General features: G+C 46.3%; 1 protein-coding gene across 2 annotated transcripts in view; it reads left to right on the top strand.

Moving 5' to 3' along the window:
* The window catches only part of EDARADD (EDAR associated death domain), a 62,381-nt gene that overhangs the window by 21,088 nt on the left and 15,055 nt on the right, over window positions 1-26,238 (top strand). For both annotated transcript variants that reach the window (XM_032883112.1, XM_032883113.1), the window contains exon 4: window positions 4,456-4,514. In XM_032883112.1, coding sequence (XP_032739003.1) covers window positions 4,456-4,514 — 59 coding nt within the window. The remainder of the gene's footprint in view (window positions 1-4,455; window positions 4,515-26,238) is intronic.

Here is a 26,238-nt window from a genome sequence, read left to right as displayed (position 1 = left end):
TAAATGGAAGTTCCATCCAATGGCTCCTTTTAGAGCCAGGCATTGTGCATTCTGAGAAGTGAAATGAATGTCTTGGTCCCTATCCAGTAGGGACTCTCTATCCCCTGGTCTGGAACTGCAAGGGGATAGAGAGTGTTCTAGAAAGGCTTTATATTTGTGGTCTTACTAGAGGTAGAGACCTTTGCTACCTTGATTTATATTCTGTTCATCTGTGAGGCAAGAGATTCCCAGGGTTCTTTACTTCAGAGTGGACAAGTCTTCGGCAACAGTTCAAGAGTTTGTAAATAATAATATTAATAGTAGTAGTAGTAGCAGTAGTAGTAATAATAATAATGATAATGATAATACTGATGGGACCATTTGTTGGCCAGGCATGTAGCACTGAGATGACAGCCTGAAGTCTGGCCAACTGTGCTGACTCTAGAATCCTGTCTGTTATCAGGGACATCCTGAAAGGGCTGAAAAGCACAGGTCTCCATGAGCTCCATCATGTCTGGTGGTGGCCATCTCATCTGTAGTGTCTACAGTCTCCCACAGCTATTCGCTCAGTTGGTCTGAAGGGGGCCCCCCAGGTAACCCAAACATCTGGGGAGAGTGACCTCTTCCAGCACCATGGCATCCGGCAAGAGACTGAGGAGAGTGAGGGACTCCCCCTCCCATAAGTGGAATATGCCCGAGGGTCCAAGTCTGACTCCACTAAGCAGCAATGCCACAGAAGCCATGTCAAGCTTGTAGGGTGTTGCTTCCATGACCCAAGGCAGAATGGGCAGCAGTGCCTGGAGCCTCACAGGGACAGGGTCAGTGAGAGCCTCTATTTCCAGAAGAGCCCAGCCTGCAGCCAGCGATCACTGCTCTAATGGTATAGAGAGAGAAGGGCCTAGGAGGGTGGTTTCTTGCATCAGAAGCCTATGGAAAGCTTAGGACTATCATGGTGGTCCAGAGACTTCGGGAGGAATACGAGGAAGGAGATTGAAACCCTGACAGTGAAGGGGTTGCTGAGAATGCTCACTGTAGACTTTTGTTGGAAGGAGCCAAATTCATGGTGGACCCATTTGCAAGTAACCTTGGCAATGGGAGTAGGAGTAAGTGAAGTGTGCAAATGGGGAATGGGTTGTTTCCAGAATTCCAAAAGAACTAAAAGATGTTGGACTTGTATTAATGTGCAGTACTCAGAGGCCCCATAACTCTTTAATGGACTTGTCAGAAATGAAGCAGCCCTTAGTTTACCAGAAAAGTCTTAGGGTTAGGGTTGAACCAAGCGGTGCACTGCCCTGGAGGGCAATGTCCTGATCCCTTTCTGTGAGCTCTTTTACAATACTTATGTGGTTTGGATGACTGCATCACATGGATGTCCTCAGAGGAGGATGTGAACCTGTGAACCTGGAGAAGGGTGGGTGTAGATAAGATCTTGCCTGCAAAGTCCGTGTGCTAGAACAAAGCTGTTAGGAACGCCATGGGTATCCTGGTCACCACGTACTGGGTGCCTTTGCAGACGAAGAAGGCACACTGCAGCTGATAGGCTGCTCAAGTAGACACTAGACAGAACATATCAGCCAAAACTGTAATAGCCAGGTATTTACTCGTGACTGATGGGATAGAGTCAGTAATGTCAATAACACTGGGCATAGGGTGTAGGGCTTTCATGGATGGGACCATGGCAGTAAGGTTGCAGTAATGCACTTTGAGGTGCCATTCATTTTCCTCCAGGTTTAAGACGAGGTCGCATTCAGCTATTAAATGAGAAGCAGGAGATAATCAGCCTTTCACTCTTCAGGTCTTATATAATAAGTTTTGATCTTTGGAGGTCCTGTTTTTTTTTTTTTGTTTTTTTTTTAAGATTTTATTTATTTGACAGAGATCACAAGTAGGCAGAGAGGCAGGCGGGAGGGGGGAAGCAGGCTCCCTGCTGAGCAGAGAGCCCGATTCAGGGCTTGATCCTAGGACCCTGGGGTCACGACCTGAGCCAAAGGCAGAGGCTTTAACCCACTGAGCCACCCAGGCACCCCTGGAGGTCCTGTTTAATTTACATTGGGCCATAGTAGTTATTTGAACTGAGAAGTCTATGGGGTCCCATTTTGTTAAGTCAACTAACTGGGAAGATTTAATATGAATTCATGGGGTCAGAGCAGCCATGCCCCCATGAGATGCTCTAAGGCAGTGTGTGCTGTGACCCTGGGAAATTGAGGCCACATGGTAGTCCTCATGGTCAGGGTATGGCATGCCTGTCCTCTGTTTTACCTTCAGGAGCTCTCCTACCATGATGGGGGGTACACCGTGGTGACATTTAGTGGCATCTCCAGGTGTAACTGTAATTTGAGCCCTGGTGCTGATAAAGTCCATGAGGGTTGGCCAATTCAGATATTTCGGCAGGTATTAAAGCTAATTCAGAACCTACGTGCACACCTGCAGTGGCGGGGGGTGGTGGGCAGAGGGAGAGAGAATCTCCAGCAGACCCCAAGCTTGGTGCGGAGCCTAATGTGGGGCTCGATCTCACCACCCCGAGATCATGACCTGAGCTGAAATCAAGAGTTGGATGCTCAACCAATAGAGCCACCCACCCAGCCCTCTTTCATCTATTGCCTGTGTAAATTATTGTAGTAAACGTTGGATTTGCCATTGGGTCACACCTCGGACCTCTGTTTTCAGTTCTTTTTTCTTCCTTTTATCTCCTCCCCAGTATCCAGGTTTCTTTCCATCTTGCTTTCATGTCCCCTCCCCTTTTCTTTTTGCATCACTGGATAAACTCTGGGTGCAAGTAGGTGGGGGAACCCTCCGCTTCCTCCTCCACAGAGACTCAAATCAGTACCATGGGGGTTGGGGTCTGCCACAGCTGCCTGCCACAGGGCAGTGGTGGCTTTCTTATGGTTTTGGAACCCCGGGCTTGCGTCAGGCTCCAACCAACTCCTCGTCATGCGGCTGGGGGACCGTGGGTGGGTTTCCCCTGTAACTGAGGGTCAGGATCCTCACTGCAGACAGGCAGAGGTGGCCCACGGGCCCAGCGGGCAATGGGCTGAAATGGGTTTGCTACAGCCCTGCCTTTTCTTCATTTCTTTTATGCTTTCTCTACAGATTCCCTTGGAATATTTTTATTTCTACCTGCATAAAGCCCCAGCATTCACTTTCTGGCCATTCATGGTGCAGACTTTCTGGGGACTTCTAGGGATGGGCTGGGAAGGCTGACGGCCCACCTCATAGGGAGCCATCTCTTCCTCCAAGGAATGTCAGTCATTCTGCTTGGGGCCAGGGTCCACCTCCAGGAAGGTCCCACTGCTGAGGGGTTGGGTGTGGTCCGGCAGGCCGGCGATCCAGAATTGGTCCTTCTGCACACTGTAAACAGCTGCGCTAAGCCCAGACACACTGGCTGGGGGCTTGGCATGGGGACAACAGCCACGTGCCAAATGCTTCTTCCCCGTTTCCCCCAGTTCCTAGGCCACGGGCTGCCATGGTCATGTATCCTGATGTCCTTGGGGGTCAGGAGAGCACATGTGCCAGCAGCAAGGGAAGCCACAGTGTAGGATACAGCAGGGTCACCATTTGTGTCCAAATAGCCGCAAGCAGGGCTCCATGTTTCATTCACCCTGGGATGGTGATCTCATGGCTTTCTGCAAAACTCCCAAAGCGCCATCCCCACACCCATACTGGCCGTGTACGATCACGGTGCTGGTGCGGCTGTACCCAGGTATCCACCAGGCTGGACACAGCTGCCGGAGAGCTCTAGCCCAGCTTGTGATAGCTGGGACTTAAGTAGTGACCAGCCAGGGTGCTTCGAGTTGGAATTCTCCAAGCTCGCCTGCCAAACATCAGCAGACCCCAACAACACATCATACTGGGGGACAGACTGTGAACAATGGTTTTCACCTTGAGGATGAGGACATTTTAACTGGGAAGAGAGGACAGATGCCACAGTACTTGGGCCGTGCTGTTCCTGATGTCAGTTGTCACACCACCTCCCATTCACCCGGCTGGTGAGGGAAGGACCCTGCCCCGGGGTTAGGTGGACGGCCATATATACCTGACACTGGACAGACGAGATGGACGGCAGTTTATGAGTCCTTTATCCTCACCTGGGGGAGGGGACATTGCAAGCCATGCAGGGTCACATGGGGTTGCCCTCGAGAGTGCATGAACAAGCAGGGGCTACAGGTTGTAAGGGTGGCGAGAGGATGGAGGGCCCTGGTTCCCCAGCGGGGATGTGACTGGCTCAGCTGAGTAATTTTGTGTGCTGGCAGGGACCTGAAAATCAGTACTCAGGGCTGAGTGGGGACGGTGGCTGGTGCCCTCCCAGGCAGTGGGGTGTAGCTGAGGGGCCTTACTCAAGGCTGCAGAGAGGGCAGAGGCCTGAGGCCTTCCTGATTTCACCAGATGTCCAAGCAGCACATAATACTGAGTCCTCGTGGTAGACCTTACACCGCAGACCGTGTTCCTTATCAAGCCTGTGTCTTTTTCCCTCCCCAGCTGAAGAATGCGACCCCATTACTTTGAACTGCCCAACAGAGTCTGACGTACAACATCAGGTAAGACTTGTTTCATTTATATTTTCACACTTGGCTTCTTGCTAATCCATCTAGAATTTTTTAGAAATTCTCTGCCAGAGCTTTGAAAAAAAAGAAGAGGATTTTTAGGTAATAAAATAAGTCTGGAAATGATCTTTAAATAGCCCAGTGACAGAGTACATGCATACAACTTCTGTTACTTCCAGTAACTATGGTAGCTTTAATCCATTCTTCAAAGAAAGCATTTGTCTGTAGGCTAAACACCAGCAATGTCAATGAATGAAGGAGCAGAGCCTGCTTTCTTCCAGATGGAGTTGGTATGCTGTGAATGGGAAGCTTTTTGTAAGCCACAACAAAACTGGACAGTCTAATAACATTTTTGTAATGTTTTTATAAAACTTTACCTTTTTTCAGGAACACTTTATTTGTTTATTTATTTATTTACGGGGGGTCTTTTCCCACAACGCCAAATCTAGGGATTGTTTTCTGATTATAAAAGAATGTTTGTTATTTTAAACTTCAGATAGGACAGAAATGTATCCCCCCAAATTGAGATTTGCCTGTCATTCCATTTTTTACTTTTGAGGTACATCCTTCTAGAAGCTTCCTTGGGTCACTGTGTGGTTCAGTTACTTCTGGTACTGTCCAGCCCGTTCCTTTCCACTCTTTCCACTCTTTCAAAGCTCATTGGCAAAATTGCCCAAGGCTTCACAGCAGCTGAACTATATTTAGAGTATCAAATGTCTCAAAAAGCATGTCTCACCTCAAGATGGGCTAGTTTGGTCCTGCCCGTTCCATAAAACCAAGGTGATTTTTAGCGAGACAAATTAAAAGTTCTGTTTAGGCTTGCTTGTCAAATGTCAGTCTGTCATAAATCATTAATAGTGATGCTCTTGGGTAGTCAGATCACTTTTGGAAAAAACAAAATTATACTGTAGTTGATAGAACAGCCAATTTTAATTATACACAGCTCTCTCGAAAGTTGTCAGTGATGCTGCTTTTAACTTTGGTTTGGGGTTCTTGGGTCACCTACTATGAACATCATATTTTTATTTAGTCATCCTTAGTGTTTTCCTTGGAATTACGATCTAATGATTGAGTTTGGTGCTGACTAAATTTAAACAATTGTAGTAAACTCAAAGTATGAAATTTTCTCTTCTCGCATTCCTCAATTTGTTTAACCAAGTCTTGCTCCTCACATGTTTTGTAACATGATATAGACTCAAGGAAGAGGCAAGAATGCTACATGGTTTGTTTAGCCTGCTTTTAGGGATTTTCCAAAACCAGTTAAGATTAGGTACAGAATATACCTTAGGACACTGTTGAGAAGCTGTTTAATTTTAAGTCATAGTTCTAGCTATAAGAAGTAAAGACTCTCCTAAAAGATGAAAATAGATCTATCAATGAATAAAAGGGGCAGAAACCTATTTGAGATTTTTTTTTTTCAGTTCTGTTGTAAAAGAAACCGTCATATTCCTATGAAAAGGAGGACTGTACCTAGCTAATTCAGTTCGTTATTTCTTTGTATAATCTATAGGATTTGTTCTAACTGCTAGATATCCAGAGGATTCTTTGAAACCAACTTGGCAGTTAAAACAAAGAAAACTTACTAGGGGAGACACGTTTAAAAAAACAAACAAACAAAACCCCCACAGTCCATTTTCTAGAGCTCTGACATTAAAAGCAAGCCAAAAATATGGTCTTCAGAATATGTTAACATTTGGTGTGTGAGTGCTTTTTATCATTTGAAAACTAAAATCTACCTCTTTGAATGAAGCAGATGGAAAATAATGTGGCATCCTGGTGTGCAAAGTCAAGTCTGACCTCTCACACAAAATTTCATAAAGAATCCTTTACTTTTAGGAACTTAAAATCCATACCCCATCTGCTAGAGCCTTTCCTACTTCTGCAGTTTATTACAAGTGGCATTTGTTGAGTGGATGTTCTGAGACCAAACCTGGACTGGATGTTCTTGGGCATAAGAAAAAGCAGGAGTGGGGGCAGGGGGTGAGAGAAAACCCTCATAGAGCTTACAGACTCATTGGAGAAGCAAGGCCCCCAGCATGAGATTCTAGGTGTGGGGATGGTTCACAGGGCTTAAAAACGTTCATGGAGGGGCACCTGGGTGGCTCAGTGGGTTAAAGCCTCTGCCTTCGGCTCAGGTCATGATCCCAAGGTCCTGGGATCGGGCCCCGCATCGGGCTCTCTGCTCCGCGGGGAGCCTGCTTCCCCCTTCTCTCTCTGCCTGCCTCTCTGCCTACTTGTGATCTCTGTCTGTCAAATAAATAAATAAAATCTTTAAAAAAACAAAAAAACAAAACAAAAACGTTCATGGAACTTGGGGCAGCTGGGTGGCTCAGTCGGTTAAGTGTCGACTCTTGATCTCAGCTCAGGTCTTGATCTCCGGGTCGTGAGTTCAATCCTCATGCCAGGCTCCACACTCAGCATGGAGCCTTCTTAGAGGGGGGAAAAAAAAAAAAGAAAATGTCTGTGGAACTTTATGTTCAAGAAAACACTTTCCACAACTTTAGCCAACAATGAAGTTTCAGTTATGTGGACTACATACACAAACATCAGGCAAATGAGAATAAGGCAAAATTTCTTCCAGTCTGTGGCCAACAATCTGTGCCAAGAGGAAACTGGAGTAATAATAAAAATAATAAATATCAGGTTGCTAACTCAGAGTTAGAGGTTATAGAAAAAATGACATTCTCTTCTATTTAAGTAAAAGTTTTATCTTTTAAGTTTTAAAAACTACATGAAAGTACTGGGTTCATTTAGTTGTGACAAAAGTATTGTACTAATGAAAGGTGTTTAATAATAAAGGAATATGGGGTAGAGGGTATATAGGAACTATATACCATTTTCTCAAGTTATCTGTAAGTCTAAAACTATTCTAAAATTAAAATGTATTTTATCTCATTTAAAGTTTTATTTAGAGAGAGTACGTGCCGGTGGGGGGAGGGGCAGGGAGCGAGAGAGAGCATCACAAGCAGACTCCGTGCTGAGCGTGGAGCCAGATGTGGGGCTCAATCCCACGACCCCAAGACCTTAGCTCAAATCAAGAATTGAGAGCTTAACCAACTGATTTACTAGGCAGCCCTAGAGTAAAAATGTATTTTAAAAACCACACTAAGTAAAATTTAGACTCTAGAAAAATGCAAAACCTCATTCACAATTCCACTACTCTACTATAACCATTTTTTTTTGTCATTTGTATGTATTCCTTCATACATTTTTTTCATGTGAATGATTATAAAAACTGTTTGTAAATATATCTTGCTTTTGTCATGTGATGTTATTTCACAAACTTTATCCAGCTTGCGACATGGCTGTGCCATCAGTTTGAACGGCTGTGTGGTATTACCGTCTCTGACATGGAAGTGATTCTGGGATGCGTGTCTGAGGGCAGGACGGAAGCATCCCTGCTACAGCAGTGGTACCTGTCAGCGCTCTGAGGAGAGAGCCACTGACAAGTACTTTGCCTGGATTGAAGTATTATAAGATCCTAGATGAGGGGTGCCTGGTTGGCTCAGTCAGTTAAACGTCTGCCTTCACTCAGGTCATGATCTCAGGGTCCTGGGATCGAGCCCCCGCATCGGGCTCCCTGCTCAGTGGGGAAGCCTGCTTCTCTCTCTTTCTGCTGCTCCCCCTGCTTGTGTGTTCTCTCTCTCTCTATCAAATAAATAAATAAAATCTTTTAAAAAGAAGAAGAAGAAGAAGATCCTAGGGGATAAGACTGAAGGATGAGTTGGAGCCCAGGCCCCAGAGCTTGAATGCCAGACACAGGTGGATGCAAGGTATTGGGTGTGGGGAGTGATGGCCCAGTGGCCATATCCAGGAGCCCAGGGGGATTATAGAAAAGATGAAGGTAAATTTTAAGCCTGTAACTGGGAGCTGTTCGTACCAAAAATACAGAGAATTCAGGAAGAAGATGAGATTCATGTTGTGGGGATTAAGTTCTGTTTGTTTATGGGCTGTGAGACAAGATGTGAAGGTTTGTTAGAGGTCGGGATGTGTGAGGTTTGTGGCCATGCCCCATAAATGCTACAAAATGCAGCTCTGGGTCCTGGTTTAGGCCTCTTGCATCTTTAGGTTACAGCTGAAGCCTCAGGAGTAGATGAGACTGCCAGCGACGGAAAGAGGGGAACCAAGGATGGAAGCTTGAGGAACATGTCATGTTAGAGGCCAGAGGAAGAAAAGGAGCTCAGAAGCAGAAATCAGTCCTTGGGACAAAATGCAATTGCTAGGCTTAAAGAGTGAGTGGGTGAGGGCGCCTGGGTGGCTCAGTGGGTTGGGCCATTGCCTTCGGCTCAGGTCATGATCTCAGGGTCCTGGGATTGAGTCCCGCATCAGGCTCTCTGCTCAGCGGGGAACCTGCTTCCCTCTCTCTCTCTCTGCCTACCTCTCTGCCTACTTGTGATCTCTCTCTGTCAAATAAGTAAATAAAATCTTTAAAAAAAATTAAGGAGCAAAAAAAAAAAAAGAGTGAGTGGGTGATAAGAAAGTTCATGCAGTCCTGTCAGATTCCTTAAGGGAGCAAGGAAAAAATATCAAATTCTTATTTGAGTATGTTAGAAAGTACAGTAAAAGCTGATTCTTTTCAAGATGAGAAACAGTGGATTTTAAAGGATAAGGTATCACCAGGAGTGGAGTGATCAGAAACAGGAGAAGGAGAAGTGACAATTAGTGGGCTTGGTTTTCCTTACAGGATTAATGTTCCTCAAAAATACTGATGGATAATGTGCTTGAAGATGTTCTGTGGGGGTACCTGGGTGGCCCAGTCAGTTAAGTGTCTTACTCCTGATCTCAGCTCAGGTCTTGATCTTAGTGTCCCCACATTGGGCTCCACACTGGGTATGACACCTATTTAAAAAAAATGTTCTTTGGGGAACACCCAATATATTGGTTTCTTTCAAGGAATGTATAATCTGGCAGGGAAGATAAATGCAAACATATATTAGATAAATAAAGTTATTCAATGCACATATTGATGAGTTAGCATTATAAAGTAAGAATTTCAGGGTGCCTAGGTGGCTCCGTTGGTTGTGTCTGTCTTTGGCTCAGGTCATGATCCTGGGGTCCTAAGATCGAGGCCTGCATCAGGCTCCTTGCTCAGTGGGGAGTCTGATTCTCCCTTTGCCCCTCCCCCTCCTCATGTTCTCTCTCTCAAATAAATAAATAAAATCTTCAACAATAAATAAATAAAACTAAGAATCTCAACTTTTTCAGAGACAGGATGAAAAGAAGCCTGGATAGGTAAAGACACAAGCCTTCTTTTTAGATGTAAAGATTCTGGAAGCTGAGATAGCTGATGGCAGATTTGAGTTGCGCCTTGAATGGTGACCCCTGAGTGGGGCAGAAGGGGGGAAATCTAGTGAGGAGATTGGAGGTTAAATGGTATGTTCCGTCCATACAGCAGGGAGACCAGAGGCCATCGTGAATGAGGCAGGGGCGTGGTGGCATTTGGTAAGTTGGAAATGGATTGCGACAGGATAGATAATGCCGTATCCGGTATCTGTCCATCCGTCCATCCGTCCAGTCTTTGATACGACCACTTTCTTAGGTGCTGGGGATATAATGGTGAATGCTTGGAGCTCCAAAGTTAGCATTTGACATATCCAGCCTGGAAAGCAGAGTAGGAATGTTTCAAGATGCTCTGTAGGCAGGTAAGCTGAGAAACTCTCCCTTATGTTCTCAGAGAGTCTCAGCGCATCTCCATCAGGGAAGGGATAGAGAGGAGACTGCTGGTTGAGTTCGTTTGACAGGTAAGCAGACGTCTCTGAGCAGAGGAAGAAGCCTTGTTTCTCCCACCACCTGGGAGAAACACCTCCCACATCCCACGACTGTTAACCCAGGCATCCGGCGGAATTCCAAAGCTCCACTTTGCAAAGTGCTGCTCTGGGCAAAGCAGATTTGGCCTCCCAGACCTGGGGAGCTTCCTAGAAGAGTCTCCTCATAGAGTGATGGCACAGAACAGAGTTTTAGACAAGTCTTCACAGCAGTGGCTCGTCCAAGGGAGGGCTCGGGAGAAACACGGAGGCAATGGCGCTCATCCAGGAATGGGGTCCCCAGGGCTCAGGTACAAGACATGGAGGGTGCCATTCTGAACATCCGTGCTGGTGTCTAGGGCTGCTTTGCCACTCTGGACCCTGCAAGTCCAAGGTGGATCCTTCTGCGGGCGCTGGGGGCAGGCTCTGCACTTGCTTGTCAATGGCCATCTCCTCCCTGCATCTTCCTGCCATCTTTCCTCTGCGTGGCTCTCTGTACAGACGTCCCCTTTGCCCAAGGACACCGGTCATACTGGTTTAGGGCCCACCTTCATGACCTCATTGGAACTTGATACCTCTGTAAAGAGCCCATCTCCAAACACAGCCATGTTTTGAGGTCCTGGGTGCTAGGACCCCAATGTGTTGGATCTCTTTGTGGGGGGTACCTAAGTCAACTCCTAGGAACATTTGCAAACAGAACAAAATGAGAACAAACGACAAGATGTTTGGAAGGAGGTGAAAGGGTTTGGCATCCATCGGGGCAGATTGGGACTGAAGAGAAGGGAAGCTGGTGACTGCTGGTGACCAGGCGCATGGGGGTCACTGTCAAAAATAGGAAAACACTAATCTGAGCAGTGGGGGATGAAAACAAATTGATCTTTTTTGAAGCTCTTAAAATGTCGTGCAGCACATCACAGATGCTTTATGGGCGTGGAACTAGTAAGTAGGACTGATGAGGAACAAACGGTGTAATATTGAGTGTTTCTTCTGGTGATAGTGCTCAAGGCATTGAGTTCAGGGGTTCAGTCGTGCTCCTGCTCCTCGAGACTAGGACTCTCTCCTGCACTGGGTCAGTCCTGTTACCCAGGGGAAGGGAGTGGAGAGGCCTTAGTGAGACCACCCTGCTGGCCATCGCTGAGAAGAGAGGTAGGCCTGGTAGAGACAAGGGAGTGGGACAGGTTGTAGGAGCTCTGAGCTTCCAGAATAGGGAGAGGGAGGGCAGAACCTTCCCAAACCTAGGAGTAGATTCTAAAAGCCCCCTAGGTGATTCTGATGCACCCCACTTCCTCTCATACAAAACAAAATCACTGAATAGGAGTCATGGCATCCAGGCATGGGTGAAATTCATCTGTCCCGCAGCAAGGCTGCTGTATGAATAATTTTGGCTCACATTAACATAAATCTGCAGTTGCAGTTACTGGGAGATTGATCACAAAAGTACCTCTTACCCTTCATCCGCCATACCCTGTCGCCACCCTACCCATCTTGGCCATTTTTGGATCATCCACAAGCCTGGCATGTGATTTTGCAGAGAGAAGGGGCAGGGGTCCTTCACAGATCAAGTACGATCCGACACTGCCGGCAGGAATGAGAATCCTTAGGGACAGATTTACAAAATGCGGAAATACCTCTTAGTGACCTACAGAAAACAGATTTAAATTTTCTTACTAAAATTAGGCCCTCCTACGATCTGCTCAGCCCAGTGGATCTGGACCCTGACTGCACATAGGAATCACTTGGAGAACTTTTTTTTTTTTTTAAGATTTTTTATTTCTTTATTGGACAGAGAGAGATCACAAGTAGGCAGAGGAGCAGGCAGAGAGGGGTAGGGGGGAATGCAGGCTTCCCGCTGAGCAGGGAGCCTGATGCGGGACTTGATTCCAGACCCTGAGATCATGACCTGAGCCGAAGGGAGATGCTTAACGCACTGAGCCACCCAGGCACCCCACTTGGAGAACTTTTGTGATACTCCAGTGCCTGGCTTCCATCCCATAAAGATTCTGACTGAGACGGTTTGGTGTAGGCTTCTATCATTGCTAGCCCTTGATGCCCCGGGAATTTCACTGCGAGGCATGTAGATAGACCACGCATCCATGGCATGAGGGGTCCAGACATGCCCACAACATTAACTCTTCATTTTCCACGCATGCAGGCTGCTCCCACCGGCTGCCTCCAGGTGTAGCCCTATGTGGTGCCTCTCTCCAAATGTCCCCTTTTTATAAGAACGCCCATCCTCTGGGATGAGGGTCTTCCCTAATGACCTCTCTTTAACATGATTACCTCCATGAAGACCTTATTTCTGAATACAGTCATATACTGAGGTTAGGACTCCAATATATGAATTTGGAGCGGGGGTAAACGGGGCACAATTCAACCTTTATCAGCATTCAGTGATTTGGTGTTGATTATATTACAGCATTTATCTTGGAATCTGATACTCGGTAGGCATTTAATATGTGGGATGGACGGATGAATACCTATCCTCTAGCACCAGGGGTATTATGTATGCCAGCCGCTAATCCGTGCACAAAACATACACCCTGATTGTTTACATCCTCTTCCAAGCGGAAAGCCAGAGCTTTCCCAACTAACTAACCTCCAAATAAAAGTCATGTTCTTATGAAATGAAGAAAAGGGAAGTGTTGGGGTTGATTCCACGTTAAAACCTGTTAAACCCCTAGGGCCTGCCTGGGCCTACTTAGTCAAAGTGACTCCATGTTGCCTAGGTAGACATTTTGTTGTTTAATAAATGCCTCAGCAGTTACTGATATCAGTTCCAGGTAACTGTTGCTAAAACACGCAGGTAGGAGACATCCAATCAGCCAAAGCCACATACATAGAGGTCTGCGGTTGTGCCCTATAAAACTAACCCGTAAGACCAAGGAGGGGTCGCTCTCTTTGGAGGCGGCCCTGGCCGGTCAGTCTGACTTCTAATGCTTGGCATAGAATAAAGCTTTACATAACTTTTACTTTGTCTCAGCCTCGTTCCCCTGGCCGGTCAGTCTAACTTCAAATGCTTGGCATAGAATAAGGCTTTGCATAACTTTCACTTTGTCTCAGTCTCGTTCCTTTGATAACGGACCCGACAGAAGTATTATTTCCTCTTTTTTTCCCCTTTATGAGGATATAACGATTTTGTATGTAGTTGTAATCACACTGTACAATGTAATGTTTTTTTAAAAAAGATTATTTATTTTAGAGACAGAGAGAAAGTGCAAGTGGGAGAGGGAGAGACAATGTCAAGCCTACTCTGTGCTGAGCAGGGAGCCCAACACAGGGCTCGATCTCACGACCCTGAGATCGTGACCTGAGCTGAAACCAAGAGTCTGACTGAGCCACCTAAGCGCCCCTCCTTTCTCAACTTAGTACAGTGTCCTAAGCATTCTATGAGGTTAATGGGATGTAACCGAAAGAATAGTAATGAACATTTTTAAGGCTAAGACTTATTCCAAGCCCTGACCTGTATGAATTCATTTAATCTTCCAAATGACGCTGTATGAGACGTACTGTTACTGTGCCCATTTTACAGATGCACATTGTGACACAGAGAGGTTAAATAATTTGTTTAAGGTCACTCAGCTACTGAGAGTGGAGCCAAGATTTGAACCATGCAGGCATATTGACGCCAGACTCCATGCTTGCGGTTGCTACTGGCCTCACCACGGGCCTTGGAGCTAGACAGACCTATGAGGCCCCTGTCAACTTGAGCTAGTTGCCTGACCTCTTTGTTTCCTCCTTCCTAAAATGGGTACCAGTCTCCTGGCACATAGTAAATGCTCAATAAATACCTGGTTAGTATTGCATTTATTAATTTTTTTAAAAGATTTTATTTATTTATTTGACAGACAGAGATCACAAGTAGACAGAGAGGCAGGCAGAGAGAGAGAGAGAGAGGACGAAGCGGGCTCCCCGCTGAGCAGAGAGCCCGATGCAGGACTCGATCCCAGGACCCCAGGATCATGACTTGAGCCAAAGGCAGAGGCTTAACCCACTGAGCCACCCAGGTGCCCCTAGTATTGCATTTAAATGAACACCATACCATACCTCATTAACTCTTCACCTTCAAACTCAAAACTTTTCTCCTCACCTCCTCTCTGCACCTGAAATTTTGAGGCCCAAAGAGATGTGGACGTGTTTCCCCTCTCCTTCCACAAGTGAGAACACAGCGCTGTATAATAACATGGTGTGGACAGAGCACTCCCAGCCAAATGTTTACATCCGCCTGGAACAGCCAACCCCAGCCACTTCTCCCCCAGCGCCATTATCACACCGTCTTACCTGAGTAGGGCTCTTTCAAGATGGCTCCCATCCACTTGTCCACTTGGCCATGAGGAACTTGTCAGGGACAGGGACGGCTCCCTTGGCACTTCCTCATACCTGTAGGTGAGGACCTCCCAGGCCAGAGGGTTGGGCCTGGAGTATCTACACATCAGTCAGCTTCCGATCAAGGAGTGAGAGGCTGGTCTCCCCCTTGCTGGCAAGGGTGGTGATCCGGAGGCCCCCTCACCTGGCTTGGGTGGGCAGAAAGGCTCCCCTTCTTCCTAATGGCCGGGGAAGGGGAATAGCCACAGTGTTCACTTCTTTCAGTTCCTTCAAAGAAATCTCTTCTTACATAAGCTGAAGGTGGAGGTAGAGTAATTAATGGTCACACTACCACTTTTGGCCCCTTTGTAGCTAGTCCTTTGGGATTTACCTGGCCCCTCACTGGGGAATGGATGCATACCATTGTCCTCCACTCGGGGCCCCAGTCACAGCTCTTGAGACACTAGGAGAATGTCCATCTCATATCCTGTTATATTCTTGGCCATAGCGTAATTGCAGAGTTTCCTTATTGTGGAACTTGAGGTTGGTTCAACTGTTTTGCTCTCTGAAATATTGCTGTGGTAAACGTCCATCCCCTGCCTCTCCCGCCCCCCACAGAAGCTGCAGATTTCCTAGACTACATTTGCATCTGGATTTGCAGACTAGACCTAACAAGACAGCCCTCCAGTCTCCTCTTCCTCCCAACAAGTTATGAGAGCTCGCATCAGTTCCTAGTAACAAAATGCCACCAAATATAAAGATGCTGTTTTATCTGTTGAAAGCCTCTCAGTAACTGATTTCTTTGAAATTGAACAAAACCTTTCACAGATAAAACTGCACAGTATATTGCCCAGAGGAGATGGGCAGGGGGCCCACCCCAATTTTTAAGCCATGGAATGCCAAGTGTGCTTGTTGATAGTGTTATGCCAGGTACCCTACAAGGACCAAGACTGAAGTTCTCAACCCTTTGCAAGCTGGAGAACTGTCTTAGTTAATGATGGATGCCCAAGACATTGTGGGTAATCTTGGATCTTGTTTATTCACCAAAGAAGCAGAAGTCTTTTATTTCCAAGGACACATGTTTTGTATCTTTGGTGGGACATTCCCCCATGGCTTTGACCCCTCAACTACCATCCGTGCCTACTCGTCTTCTTTTTTTTTTTTTTTTAAGATTTTATTTATTTATTTGAGTAAGAGAGAAGAGAGCAAGCAGGGGATAGGAGCAGAGCAAGAAGGAGAAAAATTCTCAAGCAGACTTCGTGCTGAGCACAGATCCCCAAGCAGGACTCGATCCCACGACCCTGAGATCGTGACCTGAGCCAAAACCAAGAGTCAGCCACTGAACCAGCTGCACCATCCACACCTCTCCATGACTTCATTTTCGATCTCTGGGTCCTTACCTTCCTCCCAGCTCCCAGAGATCCTGACAATTTAGAACGTGGGTTTGGGCCCAGGTGTGCAGACAGACACCTTGGCAGGGTTTGAGCCCAAGGGGCCCCCAGAAATCATGTTGTTCATGGTTTCTTTTGTTTTACAGCAGAGAGAACCAGAGACCATTGATGAGGGACAGAGTTGGGACCTGTGCCTTGTCCTGGGTCGCTTCGCCCCCGTACTCCCTCCCCACCCTCAATGCCCAGCATCCCTAAGTCAGTCACAGCCGCTATCCCCAGTTGATGCTGGGCCTCTTGCCAGGGTTGATGTTTGGCTTTTCCCACAGTTCTAAATGCTATCTGTGTGGCAGCACAGCGAGGGTCAAAGCGACTAGAACAAAACTGGTAAACGATGGGGTTGCTCTTCTCTTTAAATTGGATTGAGAGGTAGTTGGCAAAATCCTTTCCAGCCGCCTCATTGCCTTGGCAGAGCCACCGATCCAGCAGACTCTGCAAACCTGAAGCAATTATGTGCATTTTAATAACAGGGAACGGACCCAGGCAGCGTTTGCTGCAGATGGTATCTGACGGGAGGTGGCCCGGCAGGCCACCACCTGCCCTCCTGCCCCGATCCGTTCAAGCACCAACAAGATCTGTGCAACAGATCAGTAAGCCCTCGGGTTTGTTCTTGGAGGGAAAGGCAGATAGTTCTGGCTGTCGGAAATACTCGGTCGGCCCTCTTTATCCCTGAGACCACGTTTGGAGAATGAGGAAGCAGTGCTGTTCGGTAAAACTAGAAAACTTTCCCTGGCACCGGAACTTGCTGTTTTTAACCCTGGTGAGAGGGACTTCCTTTGGCTTTGCGGTCACTAGCTGCCAGTCCAAAATAGAGGGCCCCTTCCTGAAACAGGCTGGGAGAGGGCTCTCAAGACGCAGCTTTCTAGGCGTTTCGAGGAAGGGGAAGGAATTTCAAGGGTGGGTTTTGCTGGGATGGAAACCACCTGTTCTGTAAATAGAAGTATTCTGCAACTCCCCTGTCCCCTGCAGCCTCTCTCCTTCCCCACCCCACCCCCAGTCTGCACACTTGATCGCCTCACCTCTACTAAGGGGTTTGGGGTGCCCCATGAGGGGAACAGATACATAAACCCCAGGAAAGTTAAACTTAAGCAATACCAGGTGAATTTGATTAGGATCTTTCAAAGGATTTGATCTTTTCTTTGTCTTGAAATGCTACATGGTTTTGCCTAAAACACATAAAGATCTGACTTTGTCTCCAAGGATAGAATTTAACTTCCTCAGGTTGTACTATCTTACTTGCTCTAGACTAAAGTTGTGTATCCAGCAAGGTGACCTTCTGCTGGCCCACCTCCTCACTCTGCTTGTGCCATCCCTGGGAACCACAGCAGGTGATGCCACATCATCACAGGGAGCGAACCCTCTACTCAACCCCCAGCACACACCCAAACTTGTCCCTTTTCCCCTCTCCCACCTCCTCCCTGGCCCTGCCTGCAGGCTCAGCTCTCTACAGCCCTCCCCTTGTCAGGCATTTCTGGCTGGAGCTGCCCTTGCTGATTTTCGGTAGAACCTGTCTTGCCTTGCCCTTGGCTGAGGTAGACCAGGACCATGTGTATCCTGTGTTTCTGAATGCCGGACACAATAATGAGATGTAAACTGCTGTCCCCATAACAAATTGATGGTGTCCCCTGCAGTCATCATTCCAGGGCCTTGAAAATGTCTTCTTTAAGAAACTTGGCCAGAGAACTCCCAACTTAGGATGGGCCAACTTAATGGTTTTTTTACTTTATGGGGGTACAAACGTGACATGTGTTCAGTAGAATTGGCACTTTGGAGTTTGGATTGGGATCTTTTTCCCAGGCTAGCGATCGCCAGTACGATCCTCTCTCCCGATGCCGGCCAGCAGCCCCAGCTCCCAGGCAGCCACACAACCACAACGGGTCAGCAGCCAACACACCAACAACCCTTCCACACCCACACAGTTCTGCTTCCCCCTGTCAGTACGGTGCTCATCCAGTGACATGAAATCTTCAACACTTTCTTATCAAGTAGGCTTCGTGTGAGATGTTCTTGCCCAACTACAGGCTAACATAATTATTCTCTCTCTCTCCCCCACTTTTTTTATTTTTAAGATTTATTTGAGAGAGGGGCGCCTGGGTGGCTCAGTGGGTTGAAGCCTCTGCCTTCGGCTCGGGTCATGATCTCAGGGTCCTGGGATCGAGCCCCGCGTTGGGCTCTCTGCTCAGCAGGGAGCCTGCTTCCTCCTCCTTCTCTCTCTCTGCCTGCCTCTCTGCCTACTTGTGATCTCTGTCAAATAAATAAATAAAAGTCTTTAAAAAAAAAAAAAAGATTTATTTGAGAGAGTATGTGGGAGGGAGGGGCAAGGGAGAGAGAGAAGCTTAAACAGACTCGCTGCTCAGTGCGGGGCTTGATCCCACAATCCAGAGATCACAACATGAGCCGAAACCGAGTCTGAAGCTTAACTGAGCCACCCAGACTCCCCGGCCAGTGTAAGTGTTCTGAGCACCTTTAAGGTCTGCTGGGCTGAGCTATGATGTTCGGTAGGTTAGCCATAGTATCGCATTTTCAATTTAGGATATTTTCAACTGCCGATGGGTTTATTGGTATATAACCCTGTTGTAAGTCAAGGAAGATCTATACTCTAATTTGATAGTCTAATTTGATGTTTTATTAACTTATTTCTACTTTTGGGGCAAGTCAAAATAATTTATTTGTGGTCAGACACATATGAGCCAAAGGGCAAAAATGCCGGCTTTCTAGCACTTAGTAATTATTTCCCTAGGAACAACATAAGAGGAATTTATTAATCACTAAATTATACACTCCCTCATTAGATCCACTCGAATTGTTTGACTTAAAGGCTTCTGTTCTCATTATCATTCAGTGCTTTATTGACTGTAATGCCTTTGAATTTCACTAGTGAGTTAGAATTTCACTTAGACTTCCCGTTGATGTGGGTGTTGGGGTGTCGTTACCCACATGCACAGTTGAGAGTGGAAATTGATACTCCAGAACAGTGTACGGCAGCATCTATTAGTCATTGATCAGGCAATCTCCCTTCAAGGATCCTACAGATATCATACAGAGTGTGTTTGAAATCGATACAAATTGCAGATGACTTACATGCCCTTCTGTAGGGACTGCTTGGATACATTTTAGTACTTTGACTTAGTACAGTTAAAACCATTTAAAAAAGGAGAGACATGGGGTGCCTGGGAGGCTCAGTGGGTTAAAACTTCTGCCTTCGGCTCAGGTCATGATCCCAGGGTTCTGGGATTGAGCCCCGCATCGGGTTCCAGCTCAGCAGGGAGCCTGCTTCCTCCTCTCTCTCTCAGCCTGCCTCTCTTACTACTTGTGATCTCTCTCTTTCTGTCAAATAAATAAATAAATAATCTTAAAAAAAAAAGATGAAGAAGGAGAGACCAATGGCCTTAAAAGATATCCGTAAGATACTGTTTTTTATTTTTTTTTTAAAGATTTTATTTATTTATTTGACAGAGATTATAAGTAGGCAGAGAAGCAGGCAGAGAGAGAGGGAGAAGCAGGCTCCCTGCTGAGCAGATAGCCTGATGCAGGTCTCGATCCCAGGACCCTGAGATCATGACCTGAGCCGAAGGCAGAGACTAACCCACTGAGCCACCCAGGCGCCCCCAGATATTATTTTTTAAAAGATTTTATTTGTTTATTTGAGAGAAAAAGAACACGAGCAGGGGAGGGGGAGAGGGAGAAGCAGACACCCCAATGAGTAGGGAGCCCGATGTAGGATCCCGAGATCATGACCTGAGCCAAAGAGAGCAGTTTAACTGACTGAGCCACCTGGGTGCCCTCCATAGGATATTATTAAATAAAACAAGTTGTCTTGTTTTATTATTATTAAATAAAACAAGTTTTATTTATTTATTATTAAATCTATTTAAATTTATTTATTTATTATTAAAATCTTTAAAAAAAAAAAAACAGTATTTTATTTTATTTATTTATTATTAAATAAAACAAGTTGTCTCAGTCTGTTAAGTGTCTAACTCTTGATTTCAGCTCAGATCTTGATCTCAGGTTGACATCAAGCCCCACATTGGGCCCCACACTGAGTGGGGATTCTGCTTAAAATTCTCTCTCCCTCTTCCTCTGCTCCTCCTCCACTTAAAAAATAAATAAATAAAAGGTGTAGACTGCTGTGATTTGGGGCTAAAATATTGTCTCAGTCTTGGTTCCTATGACTAAGGAGTCAGGAAGGACATGCCCCAGATTGTAACCAGTAAGCTCTGGAGGAGGAGATGGTCTGAGAGATTGAGAGAAAGATTTTCACATCTCTTGTAGCTTTTTAAAAAAACATTTTGGGGGCACCTGGGTGGCTCAGTTGGTTGGGTGACTGCCTTTGGTGCAGGTCATGATCTCAGGGTCCCAAGATCAAGCCCTGCATCGTGATCCCTGCTCGGCAGGGTGCCTGCTTCTTCCTCTCCCTCTCTTGCTGTCTCTCTGTCAAATAAAAGAATTTTAAAAATAAATTTTAAAAAACTGTTTGAGTAACTATTTCTTAACTTACAGTGAGGTTATGCCCTCATAAACCCATTATAAGTTAAAAAACAAAACAAAACAAAACATAAGTTAAAGATAAATTTAAGTTGAAAATGCATTACTGGGTGCCTGGGTGGCTCAGTCAGTTGGTCATCTGCCCTCAACTCACATGATCTCAGGGGCCTGGGATCAAGTCCTGCATCAGGCTCCCTGCTCAGTGAGGAGTCTGCTTCTCCCTCTGCCCCTCCCCTTCCTCGTGCACATGCTTGTGTGTGCTCTGTCTCCCAAAAACAAAATCTTAAAAAAAGAAAAAGTGGGAGAGAGAGAGAAAACACTTTTGTTAGCTTATAGTTGGGCAAGAACATCTCACACGAAGCCTATTTGATAAGAAAGTGTTGAAGATCTCATGTCACTGATTGAGCACCGTACTGACAGGGGGAAGCAGAACGGCTGTGTGGGTGTGGAAGGGTTGTCGGTGTGTTGGCTGCTGACCCGTTGTGGTTGTGTGGCTGCCTGGGAGCTGAGGCTGCTGGCCGGCATCGGGAGAGAGGATCGTACTGGGGATCGCTAGCCTGGGAAAAAGATCCCAATCCAAACTCCAAAGTGCCATTTCTACTGAACATGTATCACTTTTGTACCCCTGTAAAGTCGAAAAAACATGGACCTTTTTTTTTTAAATCATCAGTCAGGAGCCATCTGGATTTTTTATTTTGTGAGTATTTTTGGTATTTTTTTTCAAATTAAAGTCGTGGAATAACTCATCCAAACATTTGGATGGTATTTAGGCCTAACCAACTTCCAGGGGCACCCGGGTGGCTCAGTCAGTTAAGTGTCTGCCTTTGGCTCAGGTCATGGTCCCAGGGTCCTGGGATCCAGCCCCGCATCAGGCTCCCTGCTCAGTGGGGAGTCTGCTTCTCCTTCTCCCTCTGCCCCACCCCCACTGATATTCTCTCACTCTCTTTCAAATAAACAAATAAATAAATAAAATCTTTTTTAAAAAGTCCTAACCAACAACAACAAAAAGGCCTAACCAGCTTCCACGTATTGGCCCTTGGAACCAAGTGGTGTGTCTTCAGCCCACACGTAATTATACGGCATGGGAAGACGAGAGGGTGAACTGCAGCGTAGGGAGTGTATGGCTGGTCTTGCAGCCTTGCACGAGTCTGTGGTCCCGCATCCTGGGCGTCCCCCGCCTGGGATCTGTGAGTGTTAGGAATCTGGGTGGAAACCCCCTCCCTCTCCGGGACAGCCTCTGCCCCTGCATGTGCAAACCATAACCTCCCGGGAAACACTTGACGATATTTCGGAGCAGTAATCAACCACACTTCATGCTCCAGGGGAAAACCCCTCCCTCCTTCGCCTTTGAAACCGTAGTGAGGGTATGAAATGACACCTGCGCACACCCAGCCTCCAAGCCCCAGGGGCAGCCGCTCCAGGCTTTGACCCCCACTTCAACTCCAAGAATAGCAGGTCTTCCTCGCAGTTGGAGAGAACCTCCTTTGAACCAAGTGTACACAAACCCACAGGTTCGCTCTCACCCCAGCAAAGCAGTGCAGCCTTTATTCCAAATTTCTATTCTTCTGCATTTCGTTCTTTCATCCTCGATGAAACTTTCCCTGTTCCCTGAGGTCTCACTTGAATTCCTGCCCACCTTTGTGCTCCCCTGGCATTCTCTCTGTGCCTTTCTAACACGTTACTCATTCCTTGTGGTGTCAATATTTATGCTCACATCTTTGTTTCATTACCAGCTTGTAACCTTGAAGCATGAGGGTATGGATTCTTTGTCTCCATATTCCAATCTTGGATATTGAGTTGGTGCTTTAGTAAGCATATTGTCAGTTAAATACGTTTCTAAAGGCCAGTTTCTGGAATATACTTTCAAGTAAATAGATACGCCCAACTTTTATATATAGTGTACTTCAGTAAAAGTGCAAATAGTTAAATGTAGTAATCATAATTAATTTGTAGAAAAAATAATTAAGTATAAATTGCTTTAGAAAAATACAACAGGAGCCTCATAGTCTATTCCTAATGAGTACAAGTGGATAACAGATAAATACGTTCAGGAGAGTTACACGGGTACCTGCTGTGTGTTGGGAATTCACACCACTGAAAGTGGCTTGAGTTTCACTGGCTGTGTGACAGCAGAGAGTCTAGAACAGTCTAAATCCATGCTATAGAGCATTTGTTACTATTGCACACCCACTTCTTAAAATCATATTTTCAAAGCCATTTGCTAAAATATTGTCTTAAAGCAGAGAGATCAAGATTTAGCATTGGTTGTTCTCCCAAAGAAGCTACTTAAGGAATTTGCTTGAACTGGTACCTCAAGTGGGAAAGTCATTTGCATGGAAGGTAGCTCTTTTCTGACTCTTTGGGTAGAATTCAGGATTCTGCCTCCAAGTGAGCCGTGATAACTTGGTTTTGGTCTTCGTGGTGGTTTCCAGCCAGACTCAGGTGAAAATCAGGTTAACCAACCTGCTAAGTGCTTTCCCACCCAGTTATCTTTTCCCTACTTTACAAAATAACAAAGAAAGAACTCTTTATTAATTAGCTAAGCATAGACATTTAAAGATGGAACTAGACAGTCCGGAAGAGCATGTTTTGTAGAAGACTAGCTCCTAGGTACCGGTTAGTACCCTCCCCATCAATCTGTCAGCGTCTTCCGCCTCTCAGTCCATCCCCACATGGGATGCACATTCATCTCTTAGGAGAAATTTTTCCCCACAGTGCGTTCTTGGCCTTGGGGTTTCTGCTGCTGTGTGAAATCTGTGTGAGAAGTCCAGAGCCCTATGTGAGCCCTGTGTGAAATCTCCAGAGGTGGCTTCTTGTCACCTAGTGCCTTCAGCTCCAGAAGCAGAAATGGGACCTGGCAACCAGTTTATAAGCTAACTGAAGTACAGAACAAGTGTAACCTAGCCAACTTTCTGCTCAGAGAATTCTTGGAGCAGTTAACACCTTTTCCCAAGTATAAGGTAATTCCCCACTATTCAAAATGAGAAGGCTTTATAAAAGAGGGATTTTCTTTAGCCTCCTGGGATATATAAAACGTTGGTGTTCAACTTTGTGGTCTCTTCAGATTTCCTGAGGAGATTAAGAAAAAAAATTATTGTGGCAAAATACACATAATATTTACCATCTTGACCATTTTTAAGTATATGGTTCTGTGGCATTAAGTTCATTCACACTGAGCAAAGATCACCAGTATCCATCTCTAGAACTTTCTTCCTAAACTGAAACTCGATACCCATTAACAGTAATTCTCCCTTCTCCACTCACTGCCCCCCAACAATCACTATTTTACTTTCTGTCTTTTGAATTTGATTCCTCTAAGTACCCCCATATAACTGGACTCATACAATATTTGTCCCTTTGTGACTGGCTTATTTCACTTCCCATAATGGCATCAAGGTTCATCCATGTTGTAGCCTGGGTCAGAATTTCCTTCCTTTTTAAGTCTGGGTCATATTGGACATTTGGTTAACCCATTCAACTGTCAACGGTCCTTTGGGTTGTTTCCATCTTTTTTCTTATCTAGACCTTTCTTTTTTGGCACACAGATCCAACCATACCCAGAAGCTGCTCTTTCCCACAAAACCAATGGTTTATACTTGAACTTCATTCATAATTAAAACAAGGCTTTTATGCAGAAATCTTTTTTGTCATTTGTAAATGGTAGTTCTTCACTCCTGAGAAGTACTTGGAGTAGTCAGTGAGCTAACCCAAAGCATGACGTACCTAGCAGATAGTATCCACTCTGTAGCAGTAAGTCCTTGAGAAGTCTGGAAAGAATTAAGGAAGAAGAAAGCAGTAGAAGGAGAGGACTGGTTTCAGATGTTGGCTTAGAACAGGGGAGACTCATATGTGATAGGAGCCCTTGGCTCATTTCCCCCGCTGTCCTGCTTGGTCAAAGCTAAGTCTGGTGCCTGTGTGACCCATGACTGTCCTCCATGTTCCTGGATCAATTTTAATGGGAGCAGCGAGATGTCCAGCTTGTGCAACTCAGCACCATTCATTCCTTCAGGCCCCAGTCCTAGGTCCCAAGGATGCCACAGGCTGGGCCTCCGTGCTCAAGTCACAGCTCCCCCGGTCCCTTGGACTCCCATTCCCTAGAACTGGGCTTACATTAGTTTCCCATCACCAGCACATCTCCTGAGGGCTGATACTGGCCCTGTCTGCCACCAGGGATTATCTGTCCACGTTTTCTACTGGTATGTCATGTACCTCTGATATCCAGGTGGAGCCCACAGTCTCCTCTTGGAAATCCCTCACATCAGCTGTTTTCAGAACCATCACAGAACTTGCCACATCCTCTGTATCCTGGGCCTTGTCCATGAGGTGATCCTCTTCCTCCTGGCCCACCGCAGACCACTCCTCAAGGTTGGTCTGATCCTGGAGGCAAGTATTGTGCTATAGCAAGAGGCCCCCTTGCAATGATTCTGGGTTGAGTTATATTGAACTAACACTTCTGAACACAGCACCAAAGCTCAGTGATAGGCAGTGATAAGATATGTCCCACCCTTCCTGGTATGTGCCATTAAAAACATATGCACAGGACCATAGTTCAGGAATAAAGGTTGGCCCTTGAAGATGAAAAGATACCATCTCTTCAGAGATAGGAGAAAAGGAGAAGAGTGGGGACAAATACACTGGCCCAGCCCCTTCTCGGGGTAAGAGACACAAATGGGTATGAGGCCTTCAGCTGGGTGGAAGAGGTTTGGAACAACACCCAAGAGGGCCTTAAGGGAGACAGTGGAAGAAAAACCAAGCATGACCGAGGAGCAGTTGAGACCCTGCTGAGATCTTATAAATGTGGGAGTTTATCACTTCTTTTTCCCCAAGCAATAGTTAGCAGTTTAGAGCAAGATGGGGAAGGGAGGGCAGAGCTAAGGACTGGCCAGGGGCCCACAGCTGACGGACAAGCCTAGGGTGTTTATAAACACATGGCTAAGACACTGGACCATGACCGAATGGACAGAAATCCAGGTAAGGCCAGGACAGTGGAGCAGGGGTGAAGACCACAGAACCAGTGACTGAGAAGGTAAGGCCAATGAGTAGGATCAGAGGGCATGAGCGAGGCATGGGAGAGCATCATGGAGGACGGCAGCTCCTCCCCTGCTCTGGAGACCACAGACTCCACACCATATTTGTGTCTTCTTTCCTTCCTCCCTCCCACTCGCTGTCCTTTACACAGATATTATGTGTTATCTGTTTCCAGCGTGCTCATCACAGGACAGTCTGGACAAGGGCCCTTGCCTGGCAGTCTAGAGTCTAGTGCGGAAGAGAGACACTTGAACCCCCAACAGCCAGTGTAGCAAGCATCCCGTGGGGTGCACAGACAGGATGCCGTGGGAACACCCTGACAAATGACCCACCTTGGGAGTTTGCAGAAGGCTTTTCAAGAGGAAGTGATGTCCGAGCCGGGACCTCAACGATAAGAGTAGGTTAAGCAGATAGAAGGGTTGGGGGAAGGGTAGCACTGCAGGCTGACAACCTCTGTCCTCGTCACCCACCTGGTCGGAGCTGGCTTTCGTATCCATCTCTTGGCTGGAACTGCCTTCAGATGTCACCACTCATCTCCTCACCAAATATTGTCTGGCAGGACCCACAGAGCTCCTGAACTTTTCCTGGCTTGATATTGTCACCTCTTGCTTTTCTCCCTCCTCTCTGACCTCCCTTCTCTGCTTTGCCCCTCGTACCCTCCCTGCCCCCAAAACGTAGGTGTCACTGTGCTCCTCAAGGCTGTGATCC

This window comes from Lontra canadensis, unplaced genomic scaffold, assembly GCF_010015895.1.
Source record: "Lontra canadensis isolate GAN:19392208 unplaced genomic scaffold, GSC_riverotter_1.0 scaffold85, whole genome shotgun sequence".
Lineage (NCBI taxonomy): Eukaryota > Metazoa > Chordata > Mammalia > Carnivora > Mustelidae > Lontra > Lontra canadensis.
This window is presented reverse-complemented; position numbering and strand designations above follow the sequence as displayed.